At 39.3% G+C, this 26,155-nt stretch overlaps 1 protein-coding gene across 3 annotated transcripts in view; it reads left to right on the top strand.

Moving 5' to 3' along the window:
* LARGE1 (LARGE xylosyl- and glucuronyltransferase 1) overlaps positions 1 to 26,155 on the top strand; it is a 204,134-nt gene that overhangs the window by 44,937 nt on the left and 133,042 nt on the right. For all 3 annotated transcript variants that reach the window (XM_074167389.1, XM_074167382.1, XM_074167373.1), the window contains exons 2-3: positions 8,068 to 8,369; positions 14,597 to 14,679. In XM_074167389.1, coding sequence (XP_074023490.1) covers positions 8,068 to 8,369; positions 14,597 to 14,679 — 385 coding nt within the window. The remainder of the gene's footprint in view (positions 1 to 8,067; positions 8,370 to 14,596; positions 14,680 to 26,155) is intronic.

Raw genomic sequence — 26,155 nt, 5'->3', positions numbered from 1 at the left:
CCCAACTGCTACAGAAGTGGTTTGCCAAAAAATCAGCATCTTTACAGGAATGGGGCTTGGAGAAAATAACAATTCATCAAGAGCACAGATGGCTTATTTAGAATCTAATAGGTATTAAAACATTATTTTCCCCAAGCTTTACTCCTGATATTGATAACATGTTATCTTTGCCAAGTTCCCCTCTTGATAACGTTATCTTTGTCAAGCCAAGTCCCTGATAAAATCTTATTTTCACTCAGTGCTTACTCTGATAAGTCGTTATTTTCTTACATCTTCACTCCCAATGAAATGGGAGAAAATGTTATTTTTAGTCCTTTTCTTGGAGAGGCATATATTTTGGCAAGGCAGTGCAAAGCAGGGAAAGAAAGAATGAGAAGACGACACAAGAAAGAAAAAATGTCATTGTATTCCAGACAAGGAAACGAACACATCATTTTAATACTTATGGGCTCTTGTTTTAAATTTTCAAATAAGCTAGCATGCATGACTTTAGCTAATAAGCTAGAATTTCCTTTGAAAATACAAACTATTAAATAGAGCCACGTCCATTTTCAGGAAGAATGTATGATATGTTTGGATTTTCTTTCCCTCTTTCTTCCTGCATTCTGTTGCTACAGGCTTTTTCTTTACCTCATGTCTTTTACAGTTTACCATCCTTATTATCCCTGTTAGAAGTACCAGAATTAGATTCACTCAGCCAACACATAAACAGCTCTCTGCAGCTATGCAACATGATGCTATCATTGATGGTACAATTGCTAACTCTTTCCAAGACACATCCCCTTCCTCATTTTGTGTGCAGAGTAAATGCAGCAATGTGGCGAGTGGTTCTTGGACAACTCAGTTTAGTTAATTAAAAAGACTGGAAGGTGTGTCATGAGCAAGCTGGGGAAGCATAGAAAGAAAAAGGACAACTTTGTAGTTTATGAAGTCAAATCTGCCCTGGAAAATCGTTTTTGTCGCTACCACTGTGTTCATTACATGATGTTCATGAAACAAAGCTATTACAAGTGATTTCTAACTGCATTTTCTTTCCCATTTTCTGTGTTTCCAGCTTTCAGATTCTTGCATTGCAGAAATGTTAAGTATATATACGCTGTTGCATATGCAGGTGATGAGGTCTGTCCTCTGAACAAATGAAGTGCAGAAAAGGTGCTTATTTGTTGAAAAACTTCATCAGAACCATCTCAATTGTACATCCAAAACTGTTATTTTCTTTTAGCATTAATGACTCTAAACTTCTCTGCCCTGCCTGGAAAGAGGGACTGATAGGACAACCTTTCCCTCAAATAAGTGAAAAATAAGTCATTGATCCTCTTGCTGCATTTGGGTATTATAGTGATCAGCATCATAGGCCAAGGAGGGAATAAATAAGTCTTTTTCAGAGAAGGGTATGAGTGGTCACAAACTGAATGATGAGCTGAAGAAAGCTACTGAACAGCTGTGAGCACCATCCATCCTGCTCACAAAGTTTTGCCAAGGTTATTTGGAAATAAAGTGGTGATCATGGAATTAATGATCCTTTCATCAGGCATAAAGGAATGACAGCAAAGACTGGACAGGAGACTTTCATTCTCATATTTCTAAACTTCTGAGCATTTGACTTTTCTAGGTGAGTTGACTCTGGGTGGACATCAGGTGCCTACCAAAGCCGCTCTATCACTCCCCCTCCTTTGGTGGACAAGGGAGAGAAAATACAATGAAAGGCCGGTCAGTTGATAAGGACAGAGAGATCACTCACCAATTACCATCAAAGGCGAAAAAGACTTGACTCAGGGAAATTAATTTAATTTATTGCCAATCAAATCAGAGTACGGTAATGAGAAATAAAACCAAATCTTAAAAAAACACCTTCCCCCACCACTTGGCTAGGGGCAGGTCAAACTTGGAGCTGGCTGCCATTGGTTCTGTTGGACCTAGGGGAAGCCTCTAGCAGCTTTTCACAGAAGCCACCCCTGAAGCCCCCCAGCTACCAAAACCTTGCCACACAAACCCCATACACTTTGCAAACCTGATGCTCTGTGAGTGTAGGGTTTTTGTGTATGATACATTTAATTTCCAAGTCCACTGATTGTAGATGGCTATTTTGTTCAAGGAAAGGACAGTGGGAGGGCATCTCCATGTTATGAGCAGCAGACAATAATGTGATGCTTTAAATAAGGTTGTTCTGCAGTGGAATTTAATAGTTCAGGCTTGGGTTCAATAAAACATGTTAGCATGGTCTCAAGTACCTTTAAAAGCAGTAGAAGTGAACACTGACTTAGCACTTAAAGGACAAGCTGAAGTGCTTAAGTGCAGTTGCTATTGCATAAGTCCAAGGCTGATGGTTCACTGGTGTCTTGTGTGGAAACAGTCTCTTCTTACCAATGAACATGTAATTTAGCACATATATTGTCAGTACCAAATCCCGAGAAGGATTTGTGCTTAATGTTGATGGGAGCAGCTTTTTTGTCAGAGCTGAGGAAACTTGTTTGGGCACTATGGAAAGGTTTGATTGTTGTATTGTGCTGTCGCTGTCTAGTGGCCATCAGTCTTTGGTGTTCTCATGGTGAAACCATTCAATGGCACAACTTTCTACCACTGAAACTTGGAAGCATAAGCTCATAATTGCTTCATGTCATATTAGAATGAAGAGGTTCTATGTTCACAGATCTGGAGTAAACTGCTTAGACTATATTCCACTATTAAGATGGTTCTTTGGGCAAGATTTTCTACTTCTAGCTGAGATCACACTGCCGAGATTTACAAAAAGACGTAAGAGAAAAAAAATGCCTTGGTGAGTGTGAGAATAGGAACCTTTGGATGCCTTAGCACCTACTCGTGGAGGCATATATCTTAAAGTACCGAACTGTTAACAAAAAGGACTTCATTCATAGCTGCCTGTATAACCAATACCTCCCAGACCATCCATCTGGGTAGAAGTGCATGAAGTACTAAGGTGTTAGACGATTAAAGCTGAGCTAGAGCTCCAAAAGAAAAGGGATAGTTTATCTGCTTACACAGAGCTTTTATGTCTCCATAGTCCTGACTGCAATCTTCTTATTTTTCTTTTCCCTTAGGGTTCATGGAGTTCTCTACGATGTCTTTATGGGGAAAAAAAATAATTGTGGAATGAACTTCAAATGATTTTGCTCATGGCCTTAACTGGGGGAAATTCATGAGGGTGGTTGCCTGCTATCCCAGTTCTTTCTGCAGAATGTTGGCTTTTGGTTAAAATTGTTATACTGCTGATCCTCAAAGGGTGCACTAATAATATGAATTTTCAACTATGAACAAATCTGACATGGAGGAGTGGTGTTTTCTTGTATCTATAGTCAGACAGACTGAAACATTATCCGTGAGCAGCATAACTTCCTCTTATCTCAGAGGCAGCCTAGAGTTCACTGTCATCAGTTAATTCATTATAAAGGCATTACACGCTATTAGGCAGGGGATGAATAATAGCTAGAACACATAGAAACCTCTAGACCTTGTAAAGATGCCAAAAAACCAAGTAGTTTGCACTTAAGATAGCAAAAGAAATGTAAAAAACTAAGGGAAAACATCCTGCCACATGCAACATAAATTTGCCTGCCTCAGTTAGTTCCTAGCAAAATTTTAAGCATTTCAGTTCAGATCAGGGTCATCTGAGAAACTCAAGATCCCTGCTTGTGCACTTGTCTTCTCTGAATCATGGTGAATTTTTCATTCCTACACTGCTACTTTCTCCCTTACCCAGCCCTACAGTTAACCTTTCGCTAAACTTTGTTTTCTCAGTAGCTCTTTCCCCAGCAAGCTTCCAATGCCACTGGGTCCGTTTCAGGACTATCACCTCTTCAAGACTGATAACTACAAAACTAGGAACTTGGTGTTAATGCTTAGCCTTTCGGTTTTGTATGTAAGAAAATTTCACTGCTTCAGTCCCTCTCCTTTCAAATAAACTATGCTGGATTGCATTCTATAGGCTTTATTTCTTGTAGTGTTTTAAGGTGCTCTACCTAAGTAAGTTTTAATGAAATCTCTTGCCTTAAATATAGGTGACTCCACATATACAGAGGCATTCAATAATCCACAGAATGCATAACTTGCGTATTGTCAAGTTTTCTGAAATGCTGGACCTACAGTGATAATAAGTCATTGACTGCTATCAGCCATGAAATAAGTTTGTATTTGAGTTTTGTTTTGTGGACAGTGGAATTTTGCAGGTCATTTTTATTTCTTTGTTACAGTTGTATTAGCACAGAAAGTCTGAAGTAAAAGGCCTGACACAGATAGGGGAAAAAAATTAAATCTGAGACTGCCAAGGCCCAAAAATAGAGCAATAACCCCAAATGAAGAATAAAAAATAATGGCTTTATTATTATTTATTGCACCATTCAAAAGTGTACTTCTTGCTTCAGAGCACAGCAATGTTCCTTGCAGTGTTCCCTGGGAGATCTTCTGTCTCAAAGTCACACAGACCTCGTTATGTGTTATGTTATTTTATTTTGATTTAGATTAGGTAAAAAGTACCTAGACATCAGCTCAGAGCACTCTGCCAGTTACTTAAAACCATAAAACTCAAGTGCAGTGCAATCAGTTTAACTCTTGTACCAAGCAGCACACACAGTCAATCAAATATTAGTGGTCCATTACATTAGTCCACTTACTCCTTCAAAGATGAGTTGAAACACGCAGTCCTTGCATTGCTTTGAAAACCAATCAGAAGCAGATCAGGGTGGCGTGTGTTGGTGTTTACGTACTAGGCAGTAGCTCCCAAGAGGCATTTTGCCGTGTCCGTATGTTCACTGAAGTAAAAATATCTTCACATATCCAGTCTGGTAATACGTCTAAATCAAATAGTACCTTGCCACCAGCCTTGCCAGCCTCATATGTGCACAGATTATGAGCTAGACCATCTCAACATTTATGACAAAAATTATTTGATTTCTGAGTCTTAAGATCAAACTCAGTTAATTTTTGATGTTTTACTTTTATTTCAAGTGGGTCCTGGAATTGTCACTTTATCGTTTGCAGCAGGGAGTTGGGGTGTTAGGAATATACCAAATACATCAAGATACACCTGAGAATAATCCACAGTGTCAGTATTAAAAAATGACTTGTCCAGCAGCACAAACCCTGAGGAGATCATCCCAGAAAATGTCTTGGACTTAGAACTTTGTAACAAAACATGGATAATTTTTATAGTAATACAGTACATTTCAAGTAGTTGTATATTTCAGATCAAGAAGCTAGCTGGTTGTGAAATTCCTGACATGTTTTTCTTACTGCCTTTTACAGACCAGCAGAAATATGTACTACTGAGAAGACAGTAGTGAAGTTTACTGGTATTTAAAGCTAAGGCTGCATAAACACTGAGCTGGTCTCTGTAGTTGCTGCAACTTCCAGTCTGAGGCAGTCAGGTGATATTTTCTTTCAGTTCCTTTCTCAGACTATGTTTTTTCTTCTAAATATTATGTAGAAACAGTTCAACCATTCTCATGAATCTACCTACAACTGTTCAAATGCACAAAATGGTATCTTTTTTGTTAATTTTGAATTTCAGCGATTGATTTATGTCGGTAGAATAGCTAAAGAGATGTCTAGATTTTTTCCATATTTTGAAATTTTGATGAATGTTCTGAGATTTACTTCTGTATCTTGCAACTTTTACAAATTGCTCAGTACATTTTCTGGTAATTATTTGAGAAGGCGGCAGAATCTAGTGACAAGAATAGGAAGAGATCAGAATCACCAACTAGGGAGTTGTGATTGCCAGTGAAGTCTTTGGCTAGATTTGCATTGTAATTGTATGCCTGATGATAACTGAGGTTGGTTGTTGTTTGGGTGCTGTTTTTCATCTGTGTATCTGCACAATACACTCTTGCTGTCCAGTAATAGGAATGCATAATAATCACATCCAAATGAGTTTTAGTCTTCCTAGCTTGGGTATCAGCAGCTGAGAAATAACACAATTTCAGTTCCATGCCTTCCAAGCTGAATGGAGAAAGGTAACTCAGTATTTTATTGCACTTCTAATTGTAGCTTGGCTCTGTCCTTAATGTTGACGTTTCTTTGTTGTTGCACCCATGATTTTCAGGCTTTTCAAATCTGTCATTTAATTTTTAATAACTATTTCCTTGAGCATTCGAGTTCCAAAATATCAGTGGCTAAACTTCAGAATCTGTCTTGAGACATTTTTCGAGCTCAGATTTTTCCATAATCTTTGCTAAGGAGAAAGTCTGCAAGCAAATGCAAGATACTCAATCCAAATGGTGTTTTAAAACCAGGATAACTATTTATATAGATAACAGGAAGTGTGTACACCTGTATAACTCAACAATGGAAATTAGAATTGAGGTTTTGATTTCTATAGCTCTTTTTTCATGAACTCAGTTTAGAGAACTCTTCACCATTCATGTAAACATGAAACAATGGAAGAGAACAAGCAAAGAGCAGGCCTTTATAGCAGGGAGATAGTTTTGAGTCAGAGGGTGAGAAATGTACTTGTTTAGGGGAACTGCTAAACAATAACTGCAAAATTTCCATTTTCTAAACCACTCAAGCTGGTGTTTGTTTGATAAAGTCAAAGGAACTCTCTGCATTGGGATAATTCTTAAATAGCAATTTTTTTTTTTCAATATGTGCAGCTAGGAAGTTATTTCAGAGAAATGCCTTAGTATAAGATACTCATCTTCACTGTAAAGGAATGACTTGCTAATTATGACACTGTGGATACACTCACTGTCTTTTGCTTTGTTTCAATTTGATTTCAATCAAACATTTTTGAACAGTAGTTCAGTTTGAGGGTTTTTTGCTAACTTTCAAGCATTTGTACTCTGTGCGTATATATGTAGCTTTATTAAAGTTATGTGAAAATAAGTCTCCTCTGAAAACACATCAGCTGCATCCTTATTTGCACCCCTAAAATTTGGTAGCAATAATGTACTGGGAATTGACAGTAGAATGTGTTGCAGTTGTTGTCTTTGTTTCAGGTTAATTTATCTTTTTTTATAGTCATTTTTTAATACTGTTTTGAACAAAGAAGATACCTTTTGAAAATGTGAAAATGAAGTGCTCCATATATTGAGGGTGGGGGTTGTTCAGCCTGGAAAAGAGAAGGTTCGGGGGAGACCTATAGTGGCCTTCCAGTACCTGAAGGCAGCCTACAAAAGGCGGCTAGGGAGGGACTGTTCGCAAGGGCATGTAGTGATAGGACAAGGGGCAGTGGTTTTAAACTAGAGCAGGGTATGTTTAGATAGACATTAGGAAGAAGTTCTTTACAGTGAGGGTGGTGAGACACTGGGATGCGTTGCCCAGAGAGGTGGTGGAGGCCCCATGCCTGGAGACATTCAAGGTCAGGCTTGATGAGGCTCTGAGCAACCTGATCTAGTTAAAGATGTCCCTGCTTACTGCAGGAGGGTTGGACTAGATGACCTTTAAAGGTCCCTTCCAACCTAAAACATTCTGTGTTTCTATAATTCTATCTGGAATATAACTTTTCAGTTAAAGGTGTTGGATTGTGCCATTTTGTTTTTTTCAAAATTCCCGTGCTTTTTTCAGCCAAAATACTTTCCAGAATTTGACCCACATATATATTGAACGTTTCTGTCCTTCTGAACCTCTTATTTCTCAGCAAGCACATAATACTGTGTTGCTGAATAAAAACCATCTGCCTCTCACATGTGAATCAGCTGGGCCTACTGTTTGGCACAAAATGGTAACCGAAACGCTGTAGCTTGACTGTGGAGAAAATGGGGAATAGGAAAATTATTTTGTCTTGCATGCATTTCTAAAATATATTTAACTATATATTAATTGTCTTTGAATTAAATCCTTCTGTTCTTGACTGTCTTCCCAGACTAGAGACTGGCAGGCAGCCCTATCCGGAACAAAAGAAACACATGCTTATCTTTTAGTGTGGTTTTAAAATTAGTTGGACCTGTAGCTCATAGAACTTCAGCATTTGTCCAAGTTTACCGTGCACTTAAGCATTGCCTTAATGCCAAGTTGCCAAGTCTCACATCCCTGCCTCACGATGCTGACATTAAAGAAAAATGCAACTTCAAGTATATTTTGACAGAAGTGTTTTGTTTCCTTCTCTTGCAGATGGGAAGCCAGTGTCGCTGTCTCCTCTTGAATCTCAGCCCCACAGTCCTCGGTACACGGCGTCGAGCCAGCGGGAGCGCGAGAGCTTGGAAGTCCGCATGCGGGAAGTGGAGGAGGAGAACCGTGTGCTTCGCAAGCAGCTCAGCCTGGCACAGAGTCGCAGCCCCTCGCACCACCATGGCAACCACTCCAAAACCTACTCCATGGAAGAGGGGACAGGTGACAGCGAGAGCCTGCGGGCTGGCATTGTGGCAGGGAACAGCTCTGAGTGTGGGCAGCAACCAGCAGTGGAAAAATGCGAGGTAAATAAACAAAAGGAAGCTGCCAGAAACAAAGCATGATAGATTTGGTCCTTTAAGGACATTGCAGATCCCTATTTCCTTCCCCCAGAAACTTTCTGCTCAGAAACCAGCCTCTTAAATGACTACTGGGCACAACTTTTTAGAAAATTTTTAATTATTCTTTTTTTTTTTAAACTTTAAAACATTTAATCATCTGAATATCTTTTGAGGTATTTTTGAACTGAGTTTTTTGTCTTTTTCATTCTTGTGTCCCCAAACCTGGTGTAAAAATCAAAGCCTTGTTCCAAGTTGACTTCAATGCAGCTGTGCTGATAAAGACCTGTGGCAAACTGACCCTCTGTGTTTCTGAATTAAATGAAGGCGCCGCAGTGCTTTGAAAATCTTTATTCCTTTGTTTGTGCTCTGTACTAGAACAGTTCAGGGTTCACCATTAATTAAATTGTGGCTTATGGAGCCAGCCTGTGCTTTTGAGTCACTTGCAGTGGTGTATCTGGAGGCTAGTGTGGAACCACCTGCTTTGTGAGAGCTGTGCACAAGAGGTGTGGTTACCTGCAGGGAACAGGAGATCTGTTTCTAAGAAGGTTTGGGGCGATTGTTTTGGTTTGGTTTTCCCCATTTTATGCCAGTAGTTTTGTGGATGTCATCCAGCTATTTAGTTGACAGATACCTGAATGATGACAGTTCCAAATATGGATAGATCCAAAACAGAAGGTCTTGGTTAAAGGCCTTGTGCCAATCCCAGCTGGTGAAGATATCAAAAGTAATTCCTCCATTTATTTCTACAAAGAGGGTAATACCATATCACCTTTTATCTTGCTTTCTGCCACTGGGAAGATAGAAGTTGAAAGAAAATAAGTGGGAGAGAAAAGGAAGTCCTAATTATCTCTTCAGATAAAGTCTATTTAATGGGCAAATATCAAATATCATTTAAAAATGAATTATTGCTTTCCAGTTGGACATCTTTGTCTGTCAGCATGTAAAAAGGAAACAACATTACTTTAAGGAGAGAGAAAAGGAGGAGTCTGTTTTTAATTTTCCCTCCTCCCGATAATCAGGGTCTGATTTTCCTCCTTGCAAGCATTTTGGCTTTTCTTTTAATAAGGGAAGGTTCAGGCCATCAATAAGCAAACTTCACTTCTCCCTTATTATCATGCCAAGCAGTGATGAGCTGAATCTCAGTTCTTGGTTGTTCAATGTACCAACCAATTTGGGACACAAAAATAGCAGCTTAAAGGAGGAATAGTTTAAGTGGCCTTTCAGTTTATAATGTGTTTTGCCAATAAATTCACTTGCTCAGTGGGGTTTAGCATTGTGCTGGAGGCAATGGTTATATAAAATACGAAACCTCACTTTATTTGCCAACCCCCTATCTCACCACACACTATTTTGATAGCGAAATAACTTTTTCTTCTTTTTCTTAAGGAATTCACTCAGTAATTCAGTAACAGCAATGGAAGTTAAAATTAAACTTCCTTATTATCAGATTTGCCAGAGGTCTCATCATTTATCCTATTACTGTAGATTCTGGTTCCATGTTTGTGTGAGTGGTTTCTTGACTACATTCACGCTCTGTTTTCAGTGTTTCAGTGATGTAAACTAAATCTTTTTTAGCCTCTGACCCTGGAATATATCACAGCAAGAGTCAACAGCTTGGGTAGAAAGAGACAAGGGGCCTGAGAAGAAGACTGGGGCCCTGGGAGAGACAAAGAGAGCTAGGAATAGGTTGTTTTTTTCATTGAGGCAGTTCTTTGAGATTTACGGAAGCTGACATTTCAGAATCTGATTTGGGATGATCTTTAGTGATGATTAAAACATTTGAAAGTGCAGTTACAATGATTGAACATTAAATATTTGATAAAGAATAATCTGTGTGATAATAATTGTGATCTATATAAAAAAAAATAGTGGATTTCTTGTATTCCAGCTGCTGCTTCGTACTCTGTTGCATCACAGAGGAGCTCTTCTGATATTATAAAAGGGATCAGCATTATATTGCAAGAAAAAGCCAGAGTTCCAGCCGAGGACCTTATCCCTGGAGGGAGCAGATCCCTGTCATGCCTTCGCAGACAATTTTAACACAAACTTGGGAAATATAAGTAAGAATAGTCCTTACAAAGACATAGGCGCAAATAACAGGCTTCAGAAGAAGAGCATAATGCTGATGGAAGCTAACCAATTTATATGACTCTTTATTACGATGTTATCCCAGTACCTTTCCAGCTTGTGCCTCCATAAACTGGGCATTTAGTTTGAATTCAGTGTGCATTTATAAACTTTTTAAAAGAGATTATATATTAGAAAATAGTTAATTAGCAGTATAGCATTTAGTAGATTAGCGGAATAGTATTTGAAGCACTTTTACAAGCATATTTGTCCTGTTACTATTCTCAACAGTGTTTCTCAATACAGTTAAGTGTGTAGTGCTCCAGAGGCATGAAGAACAAGCCCCCACCAACTTAAGCACTGTAAAACACAGGAAAAGCAGATGTTACCTGCCTCTGGAAAATATTTATAGCATGTTTATGTTTTTGTAACATGCTTTTAATATCTCTTAACCACGTTCAACAATTATCTATGAAGGATTAAGTAACTGCAATGGAAGGCCTGGCTAATACTACTGGAAAATTATTGAAGTATGAAATTCTTTACCAAAGATTATTTCTAGCTATAAGAGCTAATTAGAATTTGTTAAGTTCATTATTTCACCATTCCTAAAAGTAGCCTGAGGACGAAAAAAAAATAAATCTGTTTTTCTAGACACCTTATACTCTCATCAGCATAGGATCTAAGGCCCAGTTCTTCATGTGGTTTTGGATATTTTCTTGCCCTTAATATTACCCCAGAATGGACTTATATGAACTACTGCTTTCAGAAGCAGTTTTTCCTGGTCTGTAGTGGCTAAAGTAGTAGTTTTTAAACCATGTTAGCATGCACATTGGATTATTTAAACTCCCTTTCCTAAAGAAGCTTAACTTCCCTATATGCCTTTCAGTACCTGCGTCTGAGTGCTCCCATAACTGTTAAAAATCAAAAATAGTTCTCTGTGTGTCCCTGATCCCCAATCTATAGGAAGAACAGCTTGATTATTTTCCACAGTGTTTTGATTATGTATTCATATCTGTATGTATAAGCAGAGGAAGAATTCATAGAGTCTGGAAAGCCAGACATAGGATCTTTTAATCTGTTGCTGCAGTGAGTTCCATTGTCTAAAAGCAGCTCCAGTGAGTGGCCTCTGTCCAGACTTCTTGTAACATCTTCTAGTGATAAGCATGCCTATCATTTGATTTAAAAAGAGTGTTGTAGAAAGATGAACACTTTCAAGGAGCTCAGTTTAGTCGCACAGGGACTTCTGAATATCCAGGCTAGAGTTTGACAACTAGAATTATCACGGAATGTAAATAAGGGGCAAGTGTATCACGCAGAGCCTTGGTGTGAGATTTTTGGAGGGACACATCAGACCAAGCAGACAGGCTGCCCCATGTTGTGGATGCTGCAACATTCTTGGCTTATCTGTCTTTACTTCTAGGCGTTAGCTGCAGTCATCGAGTCCGGAGGTTGTGTGAATCTTGGTGGCCAGTTCTGGTGACATGGGGATACAATCTTCTAGCCATCTGCAGATGGAAAACAAGGAGTTTGAGAGAGCTGTGATACCGCTGACCAGTTTCATAGTCTGGGAGCTGATGCTTACAGTAGTATGCTCAGGAGGATGCAAGTTCTTTGAAATACTTCCTTCTTCCAGCCACTATTTCCCTGCCATGCCCAGATGTGGCTACAGCCAGCTGTTCTCTATCCAAACATGTATTTGGAACAAACATGGAGAAAACTGGAAATAGAACTTTTTTCGTTAGGATGTAAACGTCTGCAGACAGTTCAGGTTGTTAAGGTCGTGTTGACTTATCAGTTATCCCACTACTTTGTTTAACAATTAAACAATGAGGGAGAAGAAAGTGAATCAAGACAAGGAGGAATAGACTGAGTCTTGCAGCATGCTGTGGGCAAAAACTTTGGAAAAAAAGGACCAGGCTTCTGTTCTCTTTGAGGATTATTGCTCTTTCCTGTAGCTGATTGCAGGCAGGAGTAGGAGTGACAGAGAGTATCAAATGCCACAGAGAGGCTGAGCAGAAGGTATATGGATGCCCATGTCTCTGAGCCAGAGAACAACATTCAGAAGGGCGGCAAGTGCTGCCTTCTCACTGCACCCTGGCTGGAACAGTATGCAAGACAACAGCACCTGCTAAAAGACACCAAGGAAAGCATGCTTTTAATTTTGAAATAAAGAAAACTAGGAAAAGGAGAATAGATATGGGAAGTCCTTGACAGAATAAATTCTGGTTTTGAAAGGTGGAGAGAGAGTCTGTGAGGAGAGCTTTTCTGACAAGTAGAGGTAGTATAAAATGGTGTTGACAATGATATGACAGTGCTATTCTGTCAAAACCCATAAAATGTTTTGCCTGGTCCAGTGTCTTCAGATGAAATGTTTAAAGCAGGCAAGAAACTATTCTCAGTTAATTTGATTTTAATTGGCATTGAAGGGAAGGATCTTAGGTCTCCCAAAAGCTTGAGAAAGACTAGGTGGCAACCAGAGAGGAGGCAGTGTGTGCAGTGTCAGGAATTTGTGCACCCACAGGAACCCACACCCATAAGTATGGTACAAACCACTGCTGCAATGAAAGTCATCAGCAAGCAGCCTCCCTTCTCCCCTATTGTTGTCACAAGAGAGAAACACAATTTTTGCAAAGTGCTGAGCATGCTCAACTCCCATTGACTTTAACATAAATTTAAAGTGCTGAATACCTCACAGAGCTGTTGCCAAAATGTACTGCAATATCGTTTCTCTCACACCTCTCCGGACAGACAGTTGCCTTATTAATTCAAGTCCTCTTAAAATGTCAGATCTCCAATGTGCCTCAGCTTGTGAGGCACACTAGGGCTGGAGGCAGCTGCGATGTTCATGTTGGGGTTGCACAATGGCACAGCCACTTGGCAATTATATGATTCAAATTGTGCCCTGTACCAGGCGATGTTAATGGATGGGGTTACGGACTCTTTAGATGTGCCCAACACATGCCACCTCTTGTATAAATCTACTTCTGTTACAAGCCAGACTTTGGGAATCTGTGACTGTGTGAGGAGGCAGAATTCCTCATTTGTTCTCTGCGTCGTGGGCTTTCTGTGGAAAATGAGAGCTGTGTGTGTGAGAAACCAGCTAACCAAGCTTCAAATGGGAGCCAAATGAGGCTTCCCTGCAGTTTCACAGCTGTGGCCCCAATCACTGCTTTGTGCTGCCAGCATGGTGAACTCTCCTTCATTTTTGTGACCACTAATAAACAGAAAAATATGAAAGCTGGAGTCAAAATTTGCTAAGATTAATTTTCTTTTGTCCACAGGGAATAGCAATGGCTAATTTTAAAAACAGAGAAGAGTGACAACAGCATTTTCCAAATTATTACTTACTACCTTAATAATAATGACTAGTAGCACCTTTTCAATTTTGGTTTTCCTCTTGAAGAGATGAGTAAACCTGTGCCTCATATTAAAAGGGAGGTTAGAAGGTACAGAATAAGTGATAATTTACCAAGGTGCTGGGGTGGGCAGAATGTGTGTGGAAGGGTTGTATTTAATTTCACATTAATACTGCCCACCCAGTACAGCCTGTACTGATAATCACAGGCAGGAAAGTGCCCACCTGCCTTCACAGCTTGTGTCCTGTCTTATCACCGGGATGCCCCTAGCCCCTGGCAAGTGAATTGTCCCACTCATGCTCATCCAACAGAGCTTGCTCTCCCTCTCCTTAGTAGCTGTCCTTAAGGTGGAAATAATGCAAGATTTCGAAAAGCATATCTGCTTCAAATTATCATACATTTTAAACTTCAGTTCAGAAGGTTAAAAAGTCTGCATGTTTGCATACTGAGAATTTTGTGTGCTGCTAAATGGGTATGTGCACACACACACATATGCTCTTAGCTAATAAATGCAATTCTGTTCAGACATCTGATGTAATTTAGGGATAGTAATGACTTTGGAATGATGATGGTGTTATAACTCAATTAAGATGTTTTTAACAAACTGCCTCAAGTGGGCTGCAAACAGCTGCAAAACACCCACTCAAATCTTTAACAATCGCCTCACTAAATAATAGCACTGTCATGTATGTGCTCTCCTTAATGAATGATAGAACACAGGAGCAGGCTTTAATTTTTGCTCTTTTTGTTCCTTTTCTCCCACAGACCATCCACGTTGCCATTGTTTGTGCAGGGTACAACGCCAGTCGGGATGTTGTCACACTTGTAAAGTCTGTCTTATTTCACAGGTAAAGGTAGCTTTCTTTTCTTGTATATTGTATATCTGATTATGGATAAGTAAGCTCTTTTTACCTTGATTCTCGTACTTCAAAAGCAAGTCAGGTTCCCTTCCCTGGTTGCTTTTTCTTTGGAAGGAAGGAAGCATGAAATTTATGACCACCACAAATAGATTGACCTGTGTAAAGATTTCTACAGTGAATTAGAAGGATCAGGGATCTACCTGCTACCCCTGTTGCATTGTGGGAACAGGGACAGTATCTATCTGTACTGTAAAGTATCTGCACACTCCTGAATGTTGTAAAATAATAATAATAATAATAGTAATAACAGCATTGTATTCATTTAGTCTATGTCTGGTATCAGTTTATGGCACAGGTATAGATGGTAATTTGAAAGCCATGCACCTAAATACACACTGGTTACTTGACTATCCCAGCTTCCCATTTAGACATGTATTTTTCAAAGTAAACCTGTTACTATAGTCAGTATTATTTCATTAAAGTCAGATTATTTATTCTGGCTTTGGAAGGGCTACTTGCAGCCCCTCAGAAGGCTTTGCAACCTGATTTTAGCACGTGGAGCACAGTTAGATCCCAAAATTGAGAGGCATAAATGTACAATGAAGACAAAATAGCCAATTCCCTTAATAAGCAGCAGCTCCAGAAAAAGAGAAATGGTATTAAATTGTGTGTGTGCATGTGTATATATATCCCTTGTCCAGTTTAGTAATATCTCTCAGAGATGTTTTCTGTTAGTGTTGCAGAAAGTGGATTAACATAGCAAAGTGATCAGTCTGTTTGACTCAAACAGGACAAACAGACTAATAAAACATGCTAGAGTATAAAGAGTTTACTGAGGAGGTAGTTTCAATATGCTGCTTTATATTGAATGATAATTTTATACCAGGGAGGATGACTGTTGTTTATATCATGTGCTAACTTAGTATACCATTTTAACTTTTACCCATTTTCGGTAAGCTTGGTAAAAGCTTTGTAAAAGAATGTAAATGCTCACCTTGTACAATGTGGAAGAAGACTCAGTAAATATTGTTTAAGAGGTTGGCTGGAGTACAGGTGGAGAGGGAAAATTCTCCAAAATATGTGAGCAACTTTCATTTCACACACAAAGCCTTTGCAAGTCTTTTGAGAAGTAGCATGTTCATGGTAGATGAGGGCTAGAAGCAGAAAAATAATGCTAAAAGAAACATAAAAAAAGCAAAACAGCAGTAAAAACCGGTATCATGCTCTGTGCAGAATTTTTCTGAATGTTAAAATCCTGCTAAATTTTAAAACTATTTCTATTTCAAATTAGACTTCTGAATTATTCAGTGTAAACTGGCTTTATATTGCAAAGATATGTGGAATTTTGTCTATTTTGATTGTTGTTTCTAAAGGATTTCTTGCAAATACGTATTTTTATGGTGAGATTAGTTATCCTAGTGGTTAGCTTCTCACTGTTTTTCTCTCCTAGTAATTGCATCTATTTTGAGAAGACTCTAGGCTGTATGTTTCCAAATGTTCTGTAAATAATAGGACTCTCAAAGCTCAAAGGTTTAAACAGGCTCTTTCTGTGTTACTTAAAGGAAATGTCCCTGTTTTCCATAAGCCGCTCATCTGAGCAATTAGCAAGCTTGTAAACAATTCTGCCATACAATGGCAGAATTATGTATTTTGGAAGTATATTTCATTAAAAATATGAAAACAAAACAAAGGGAATTAATATTGGTATTTCTAAGTTCGGTGGATTCTGCCCTTGTCAAGAACCTATTTGCTGTTAGGCTAGCAGTACTGGTCATCTCTAAAGATTTGTCTAGCTCTGTAAAGGTGATCAAGGTAAAGTCCACTATGGCTAATTAAACTTTAATACAGTTAGTTACATTCAAGATATCCTATCTCACTTGTTTGCTCAAAACATACTTAAAGACAAATCTAAGTCTGTTTCTGCCTAGAACTAGCTTTTCTCACAAGGCATTAAATTGTTCACTAGAAAGGGAAGGTGTTCTTAAAGAAGAGAGAGAGCTTCTTAGAGACATTTCTTTCTTATCTTCTATAAAACGCAAGCTTCTTAAGCATGTGTTGATGTTATGGCTACAGGTGCCAATGCCTCAGAAACTCTCCTTTCTTGGATCTTTATCTTTGGAGAGATGAAGAAGGCTGGAGAATAAACAACAAACACACAAAAAACTCAGCTGAAAATTGATTTAGAACCAAGATTCCTTGCATTGGTTGCCATGTGCAATGTTATCTTGGTGACTAGCATGCAGTTGAAAAATTGTGGTATGTGGAAAGAAGGCTTTTAGTTGCTAGGATCTATTTAGTTGTAGGAATGAAGGATGGAGACAGGTCATGATATTGCATTAGGAGGAATGAGTTAGGAGAGCTGAAGGTGGTTGGTTCAGATAGTGGATGCTTCATTACATCAGTAGCAAGTTCAACATCTGACTTGAGGGTCGTTAGTGAAAATAGCCATGGAGATGTCCTTTTCTTCTAACTCCTAAATGTTCACCAGGGAATGTATCCTAGATGGCATTGTCAAATAAGCCAAGCAAAACAGGTATTTGTAAGGACTGTATGTTTCCAGTGGAGAAATTTGCTTGTTCTACCCTAATCTCTAAAGTTAGGCTACTGGTCCTTCATTTGTAGGACCACACATTCAATCTCATATAGTTTTGTAGGAACAGAATGAACATGCCTCCAAACATACTGTCAAAGGGATTATTTTTTCCTTTTTTGAAGTTTCTTATGATCAATGTTCAATGAAACCTGATACAGCAGGTGCAGAATTTGCCTGTAACAAGAGTGTAGGAGAGTGTATTGTATAATTGAAAGACCTTGTGTAGAAATCACAGCTGTTATTATGTAGCCAGGCATAGTGTGGGTTCTCCTTGGGCAGCTGTAGCCTTGTACCTCGATGCTGCCCTGCGACACCCTGAATACAATCCACTGGTTAAACAACTGGCCCCTCAAAGCAACCACACGTAATATCCTCACCTGTTTCTGCTGCATTTCAGTTCATGTTTGTTGTACTGTTGTAAGAGCACTGATTTCAGTGAATCTGTCTGGAATTCATGGAGATGTCATGCACTTCTATTAGCATTTTCATCATGTAGTGATTAAAGCATGTTTCAGCTGTGCATTTTGATACAAAAAGAGGTACCTAAATTCCCTAGTTCTGTAGGGAATCCCTACTTGTCTAATGGAAAAATTCTGAGAAAGGGAGGACATGTCAGTCTAATTGTCTTCCCTCCATGCACTAACATATTTGTTACACCCCCAACTTTGAGCTAGAGTGCTAGATAGAGACACAAAATAGCAGGGGTGCCGGGTCATTAAGAACAAAAACTACAGGAGTTTCTACAGATGGAGTGTGCTGTCTCTTCCCTCTTGCATGAATGTACAGCAGATCCTGCATATTGAACATTTCAGCTCTCCCCTGAGGGAAGAGGGGGAAAGGTGTGGTGTGGTTGATTCCTTATTACAACACCACAGTTCAGAAATGTGTTTCGTTCCCAATGGAGCAATGGAAAAGGAGCTTGATTCCAGTTTTGTCTTCAGAAAAACTTATGCTCAAGCCACAGAATCCCAGCAGGTTTTAACACCCAGTTTGACATAACTGACAGTCTGTTCTCAGGAGGAGGCTCAGCAGAGCTGGGCCAGTGCAGGGTTTGCAAACTCTTATAAATATGCATTGGCAGTGCAGCGCAGAGAGAGGCTTGTAGAATGAGTACTTAGTCCTAGCGTGCAACTTTCCTGCTTTCCTCTCTTGGCCATCTAGTTCCTAATTATGACAGATTTTACAAATCTGTTGCAGGGGTAAAAAAAAAATATCTCTCTGAGCCAGTTTAACACAGCCAAGCTGCTATCACTGTGTCCTAAGTGCAACTTAACTTTAGTTTTTCCAAAACAAAAGACTAAACCCTAAAAATTAAAGATATTGGGACAAATGGGCAAACTGAAATGCAAGTACTTTTAGAAACAGTGCATATAGTAGTATGCAAAAAGCATCTGCATTTCTTTTTCAAAACTGAAGCAGTGTCCTGTGGCTAATAACTCACCTTGAAACTTTTTGCAGCTACTGGTCCAAGTTACATTGGTAATTTTCAATGCTTTGCTCCGTTTCTGAAAATTGTAAGCTTAGAGTGCCACAGAAACAGCCCATGTGTTATAGTTTCATATTGCAAAGATCATTTCTCTCTCTGCTTAGGTAAGTCTTAACTTTAGTAAGAGCAAAAATGATTTTTAATGTGCTCTTATCTTTTCCAAAGACATGCTAAATACCCTGTTTCTTTTGGGAACAAACTTGATCTCTTTCTATGACCATGTGACCCACCTTCTCAATGCGGGGAAGGCTGTGGACATTGTCTACCTGGACTTTGGTAAGGCCTTTGACACCGTCCCCCACAGCATTCTCCTGGAGAAGCTGGCGAATCATGGCATAGACAAGTGTACTCTTCACTGGGTAAAAAACTGGCTGGATGGCCATGCCCAGAGAGTTGTAGTTAATGGGGTGAAATCCAGTTGGCGGCCGGTCACCAGTGGTGTCCCTCAGGGCTCAGTTTTGGGGGCCAGTCTTGTTTAACATCTTTATTGATGATCTGGATAAGGGGATTGAGTGCACCCTCAGTAAGTTTGCAGATGACACCAAACTAGGTGGGAGTGTTGATCTGCTTGGGGGTCGGCAGGCTCTACAGAGGGACCTGGACAGGTTGGATCAATGGGCCAAGGCCAATGAGATGAGGTTTAATAAGGCCAAGTGCCGGGTCCTGCATTTCGGTCACAACAACCCCAGGCAATGCTACAGGCTTGGGGAAGAGTGGCTGGAAAACTGCCCAGCAGAAAAGGACCTGGGGGTGTTGGTGGACAGCCAGCTGAACATGAGCCAGCAGTGTGCCCAGGTGGCCAAGAAGGCCAACAGCATCCTGGCCTGTATCAGGAATAGCGTGGCCAGCAGAAGTAGGGAAGTGATCATGCCTCTGTACTCGGCCTTGGTGAGGCCTCACCTCAAGTGCTGTGTTCAGTTCTGGGCCCCTCACTACAGGAAGGACATTGAAGTGCTGGAGCGTGTCCAGAGGAGAGCCACCAAGCTGGTGAGGGTCTAGAGAACAAGTCATATGAGGAGAGGCTGAGGGAACTGGGCATGTTTAGTTTGGAGAAGAGGAGGCTGAGGGGGGACCTCATTGCCCTCTACAACTCCCTGAAAGGAGGGTGTAGAGAGGTGGGTGTTGGCCTCTTCTCCCAAGGGAATAATGACAGGACCAGAGGAAATGGTCTGAAGTTGCGGCAGGGGAGGTTTAGATTAGATATTAGGAAGAATTACTTTACTGAGAGAGTGGTCAGGCACTGGAACAGCCTGCCCAGGGAGGTGGTGGAGTCGCCATCCCTGGAGGTATTTAAGAAACGTGTAGACATGGCACTTCAGGGCATGCTCTAGTGGCCGAGATTGTTGGTTTGTGTCTGTTTGTGGGTGGTGTGGCGTGTGGTTGTGGGCGTTTGTTTTGGTTTGGTTTTGGTGTTTGGTGTTCTGGGATTTTTTGGTGTTTTTTTTGTTTTGTTTTGGTGTGGTTTTTTGGGAGTTTTTTGGGGTTTGTTTTTTTTTTTTTGTTGGTTGGACTCGATGATCTCAAAGGTCCCATCCAACCAAAAATATTCTGTGATTCTGTGAAAATATTCTGTGATAGGCCAAAATTACACAATTATAACATGTTGCAGACAGTTAGGTCAGCCTGAGAATCTGTGAAGAATTAACTCCTCTTTTGTGCCAGCAAATACTGATTTGTGGAATTTTTTTCCCTATGTTAGTCCCTCTTCTTTGTACAAGTTGTTGTGATTACTTCTTTAGCTGTATGCTCAATCTGTCCTGCAGCAATAGTGGCATAGTAATGGTGGTGGACTTTTGTAGTGTAAATAATACTAGTCAACTAGGCAAATGCTTTCTAATATGAAGTAGCCTCTTTGCTTTAAGAAGGTGGCTTATAGCCTTAAAGTTAAGCATATGTCTAAGCATTTTTAAGATTAGAATATGAAACAGTGTTATAGATTACTGTATGAATAATAAACTTTTTTTCTTAGAATAAGTAGAATAAGGCAAACCAAATGAAAATCTAAATTAAATAAAAAGGATGACATGTAATTTCCAAGTAAGAGTCACAAGTCAACACTGGCTGGTAATTAAAGCTTATATAATCTAATGGCTGTATTCCATGGAGACCACTTTGCCTTAATGGAGCTAATTGGAGAATTTAGAACCTCTGCCATGGTTTTCAACTTTTCTAACATGTCAGTCTATTTTGTAGGAAGTTCTTATGGCAAGAACGATAAAGCTTGAACTGGTTTCTCTGATCCATATAGGCGCATCAATAATGCACACTTCTTTTTGTATTTTCTAGCTGTCCTAGCAATGGAGGCATAATGGAGAAAGCAATGTTTAAAAAAAAATATGCCCATGAAATCTCTTACTATTTCCCAAAGTGCTTCTATAGATTAACACATAACAAGAAGATCCATGAATGAGGCAGCCAGTGCATCTCTAAGATCTCTCTGATAGTTTGGGGAGCATTTTAATCAATGCTGGATGTGAAGGGGTGTGAAAAATCTGTAATGATTTCCACATTAAAATTCTCCCTGTATGAGTGAGGGATTTTCATATGGGCATTAGGAAAAAAAATTCCCAAGCTGCCTTTTATAATGTCTGTTTGAAGTTCTTGTAACCATTTGTTACAGATATAAAAGGTATTACCTTGTTGTGCTTCCCTTAATAAAGTATAGGTTTTGGAAATAAACGGCCTGGGCTACTGACCTTTCTATATTCTTAGAAAATAAAATTCCTCTGTTGCAGAGAGAGAACTGTGCAACCAAGCAGCTGCTTTTTGAATTACTAACAATTGAGCTATGGAATAATACAGAAGGGAAGAGTGAGTCTTGGTTCACTATTCCGTTTTTCAATTGTAGATTTTTGTATTTAACTCTGTGGCAGTGGCTATTCAAAAAGAATGGGCCACAAATGCTTGAGCAAGCAGATCAAAACTCTGATGAGGAATAAGAAGTTTTGAAATGTAAAAATAAGACATCATGATAAAAAAAAATATATAGACAAGGGTAGCTCGGAATAGGCTCCTAAATTCATAGCTTGACTTTTAGAATTACTGACTTCTTTTCATTTTACTAACTTTACAGGACCTCAGCAATTCTGAAAATGAAAGCATTCATTTAAGCTCCTATATTTAGGCCTAAGAGCCTATATTTAAGCATCCATGCTTGAAAAACTTGGCCAGAATCTCTTTTCATTCCTTTTTGAAGAAAGCATTTCAGGAAAGTAAATGTCTGCTCTTAACGTATGGTTTACTTTGTCAGATAGTGTTCTGATCTTAAGATAAGTGGAAATAATTTAATATAGGAAGATTTGCAGTTTTCTAAATAGAGTGGTTAAAACCTTGAGATTCCAGTTGATGAGAAATACCCATATTTTGAAATGGCATTCTTCTGCATTAAGACATTGGCGTGTCAGCATTTTCCACATAGCAGGAACCGTGAAAAGTCATAGTTGGTAAAAATTCAGACATTCAAAATCTCTGAGTAAATGAGATTAAATATTTCTGGACCTTAGGAGAAAGTCTCTGGCTGTTTCAATACTTGCTTCTATAGTGAGGAATCTGGAAAACCTGGGGATGAGAGTTCCAGGACTGTCTGTTCTGAAACCCAGGACACTAGAAACCTCAACTTCCAAATATTTGAATTCACATGAATACCAGGAATTTTCAAAAACCTATTAATTTTGTAAGAGAAGTTTATAAAAAAAATCATATATATTTACCTCTATTATATACATAGTTGCATATACTGTCGCCATTTACAGTATAGTGCTTTTGAGCAGCACAAGATATGACCAACCTCTACCATGTGTGGTTTTTTCACTCCTTTGATTTGCGCAGTGGAAAATGAGTTATATAGGATAACATATACATTAAAAATAAACACAACACACAGCTGTGCATTTAACTCATTAGAGGAGTTGAAGTCAAATGAAGTCCACCTCACCTTTGGATTGAGAGAAGAGGAGGTTTTGTTGGTCATCATTTTCGCTGAGGCTTGATTCCAGGTTCCCTTCACCCAAGAAAGATGGCTTGTACTGAAGTCCTGAGGCTCAAGGACTCATCTCATTAACTCCCCTGCTATTGCAGAAAACCACAGCATTGAAATACTTTTCATAACATGATCTACCTTCATAACAGAAAGAAGTCCAGTTTTTCTTTAACCAGAGCATCGTATTTTTCCAGTTTCATGCCACTCAACTTCCACTAGCAAACTTCATTGTCGCCAGCTGCTCGTTAAACTTCTTCAAAGGCCATGCTACCCTTCCTTATTGCCTGAGTGAGGCACTCTCAAGCCTCCCTCTGGAAGACTCAGGTATCTCCCCTGGCCTTTCCCAGCCTTTTTAACCTGTAGCTGCTAAATGCCTGTGAAGGATAGCTCTCCACATGGCTATGTCTTAACTTATCATAGGAGCAATACAGTTTGATTTCAGTTTTATAAACCTCGTATCCTCGTATAGGTATAAACCTTTATCCTCGTATAAAATTTCTCTGTCCTGGAAGAAGACCAATCTGAAGAATGGAATAGCTTTCAGTCATGCTAAATGGTACAGCGAAGCATCCAAGTCTAATGAAATGTAGCTTTCAGTGAATATCCTGATTGTCACCCCTAATTCTTACACCCAGTGATTCAGTCTTGTTGGCAAATAACGATGACATCCCTTTCTCATATCTCTTGAGAAAGATTCCTCATCTTACAGAATCTCTTCTGTATCTTTTACAATGGATGTTCGTCGATCTTTAAGCTTCTGAACTTGTTTCATAAACACTTTGAAGCAATTCATGTCTTTTAGGCTTTGCATATTGCAGACACCAAAAGAGGTAAAAGATGTCATCTGTGTGTATGCTAGTACTGTTACCTTCAGAAGGTCTTCCAGGTTTGAGTCTGTGCTCTGATAGCTTCTAGTACTATGCTAAACCTCACAGTTCACATAACTAAAATCTTGTCTGGAGTAAAATTTTCTGTGACTGATGCACATTTAGTTGTAGAGGTCAGTGGGTCACTATTCTGTTTTGGGGATATATTTTTGTAAGTGATAATCTTCTACTTTGCCTCTGACACATACTTTTCTTCCAGCTGAATCTTTACCATGAGGCTAACAACTTGAAAGAGATTTCTGTGTAGGAGTACAACTGCTCCTTTTTTCTTTTTCCCAGTTGGAGCTGAACTAAAGAAAATGTCACCCACTTGTTCCCATTTAAGTTTCATACACTCTGGGTCATTCAGATAAGTATAAACTGCTACTTAACATCTGAGTGTCTTTGTATCGGATTTTTTCTTTTCAACTAGTGTGTTTCATCTTCAAATATCTTATATCAATTCCATTTAACTAAATGATGGTTTGAAAGAAGATGTAGCTTTCTTGTTTTTAACTGATTTTTTTACTCCTCTTATTCTACTTTGCAACATCTAGATAAATGACTCTGAAAAAAAGGAAAAGAAATTACTAAAGAATACCAGCTGGGAAATAGTCCTACCAGATACCAGACTCAGCCCCTGCTAAGCAGAGGGGACCTATGTGGAATGTGTATGTTGACATTTAACACCTATTTGCCTTGAGGAATTGCTTTGCCTGTACCCAAACCTGGGTGTTGTATTTTGTTTTCTCTTGGCCTTTTCTCTGCTAATGAAATGTATTTCCTGATCACTGCTATTTCCCGATCACCACTATTTCCCAGTTTTTTCTTGGCAAGGTGCCTGGTTACTGCAGAATCTGCATGAGCCAGGATGTCCTCCTCTTCTCCCCTGCTGGGCTGGTGAAGCAGATATAATTGCTGTGATCCCTTTAACTTGGTAATGGGACACTCAGCAGCTGGCAGCTTATGCCTTTCCCTCTCCTCTCCTCACTCCAGAGCAAGCTGGAGATTGAAAGACCTTTGTCTTTTTGGAAAGCATGTTGTGACTTAGTGTTTTGGATATTGTTAAATGCAGATCAGCTGTGGGTTTATTCTGCCATCACGATTATCTCATATATGAGGCTTCTAACCAGCCCTTTTCTGCTTTTCCTGTAAGCAAGTAATTTGGTCCACAGTGCCCTTGAAGCCAACACAACAGCTTCACTGACATCCCTGGGTATTGGATTGGATCTTAGGTGCAGTATTTTTAACACTGCAAAATCCAGCCATACACTGCTTCTCACAAGAATCTCCTGTTTCTTCTGAGAGGTGTGTTATGATACTATGAACCATTATATGTATTTTTACAGTTTTTTGTGGACTTGGTTCAGTGAGAAACAGTATTACTCATCAAAGCAAGAAGAGTAGCATTAAAGAGAAAGGCACTTATTTTTCATTAATGCAGGAAACGGACAAAGAAATAACCTTCATCTTTTGGGTTAAACCCAAAAGTGTAATGGAAGTACATTGGCCTGAACTAACATAGATTTCCTCACTTCTTGTTTATACAACAGAATGTAGTAGCATCAGTTATCTTCCACTTTAACCAGCATCTGAAACTAAATGCTCCTCTTTTTAGATGAAAAATATCTATTAACAAGTACACCCATTTACCTTTATAAGTAAGTTTCACAAAAATGAGACTCCACTATTCCACCCTAGGGATCAAAGAAAGGTTGAGCTAATGCTAAAGTCTAAATGAACCATCTGTCTTCTTAGTGGCTTTTGCAAACTCTGTCCTTCTCTGCTGACAGAGAAAGTTGCTAACCTAGGGTTAGGCATGGAAAACTGCAAATCATTCCTAACTTCCACTGGCAGGTTTTCATACTCCTACCACAGAAGCTGAGTAAAGATCAGACTTTGTTGCTTGCTTTCCCTCAAAGAGAGAAGCAAGGTTAAGGAGTTTAAACATGGTATTTGTAATGTCCAAGTTCACATTACTAGAGAACATAGTACAGAATACTATATATATTACTATATCCAGACACTTTGTCCAACCCCTGCCACTCCTTCTAATACTGGCTTCACTCATCTTGTTTTGAAGCTTTTCACAAAGTCCAAGACCTGTAACTACAGAGGTGAACCCAAATCTGATGTTTTGAAGCAAAATATTTTCTTTCTTCCTGCTTTTCTTCAACCCTCCCTCCCTCTTAGGAGCAAGGATGTGGGGAGATTTACAATCTCTGTTCTATTCACTAGCCAGTGGCTAGAAGGCACTCACCTGAAACATCTAATTTTGGATTCCCATAGTACAGATGTTGATACACCAAGTTTGCTTTGTAGAAAAGATGTGTGTAAACTCAGTGGTCCTGGAATTTCACCTCATTCAGATGATTATTTTTTAATGTTCCTTTCCAATCCCACTTCTCTACAGACAACTGTTCTTACCACAAAGATAAATTACCAGGTTGACCTAGAAACTGAAAGCAATCACTTTCACAGCTCAAGTCCCCAAGGGGGGATTAACTTGGCCGCCTTTTAAGGAGCTGGTAGATGGGACC

This window comes from Numenius arquata, chromosome 2 (genome assembly GCF_964106895.1).
Source record: "Numenius arquata chromosome 2, bNumArq3.hap1.1, whole genome shotgun sequence".
NCBI classification, from domain to species: Eukaryota; Metazoa; Chordata; class Aves; order Charadriiformes; family Scolopacidae; genus Numenius; species Numenius arquata.
Note: the sequence above shows the minus strand (reverse complement) of the source record. Positions and strands in the feature narration are given on the sequence as shown.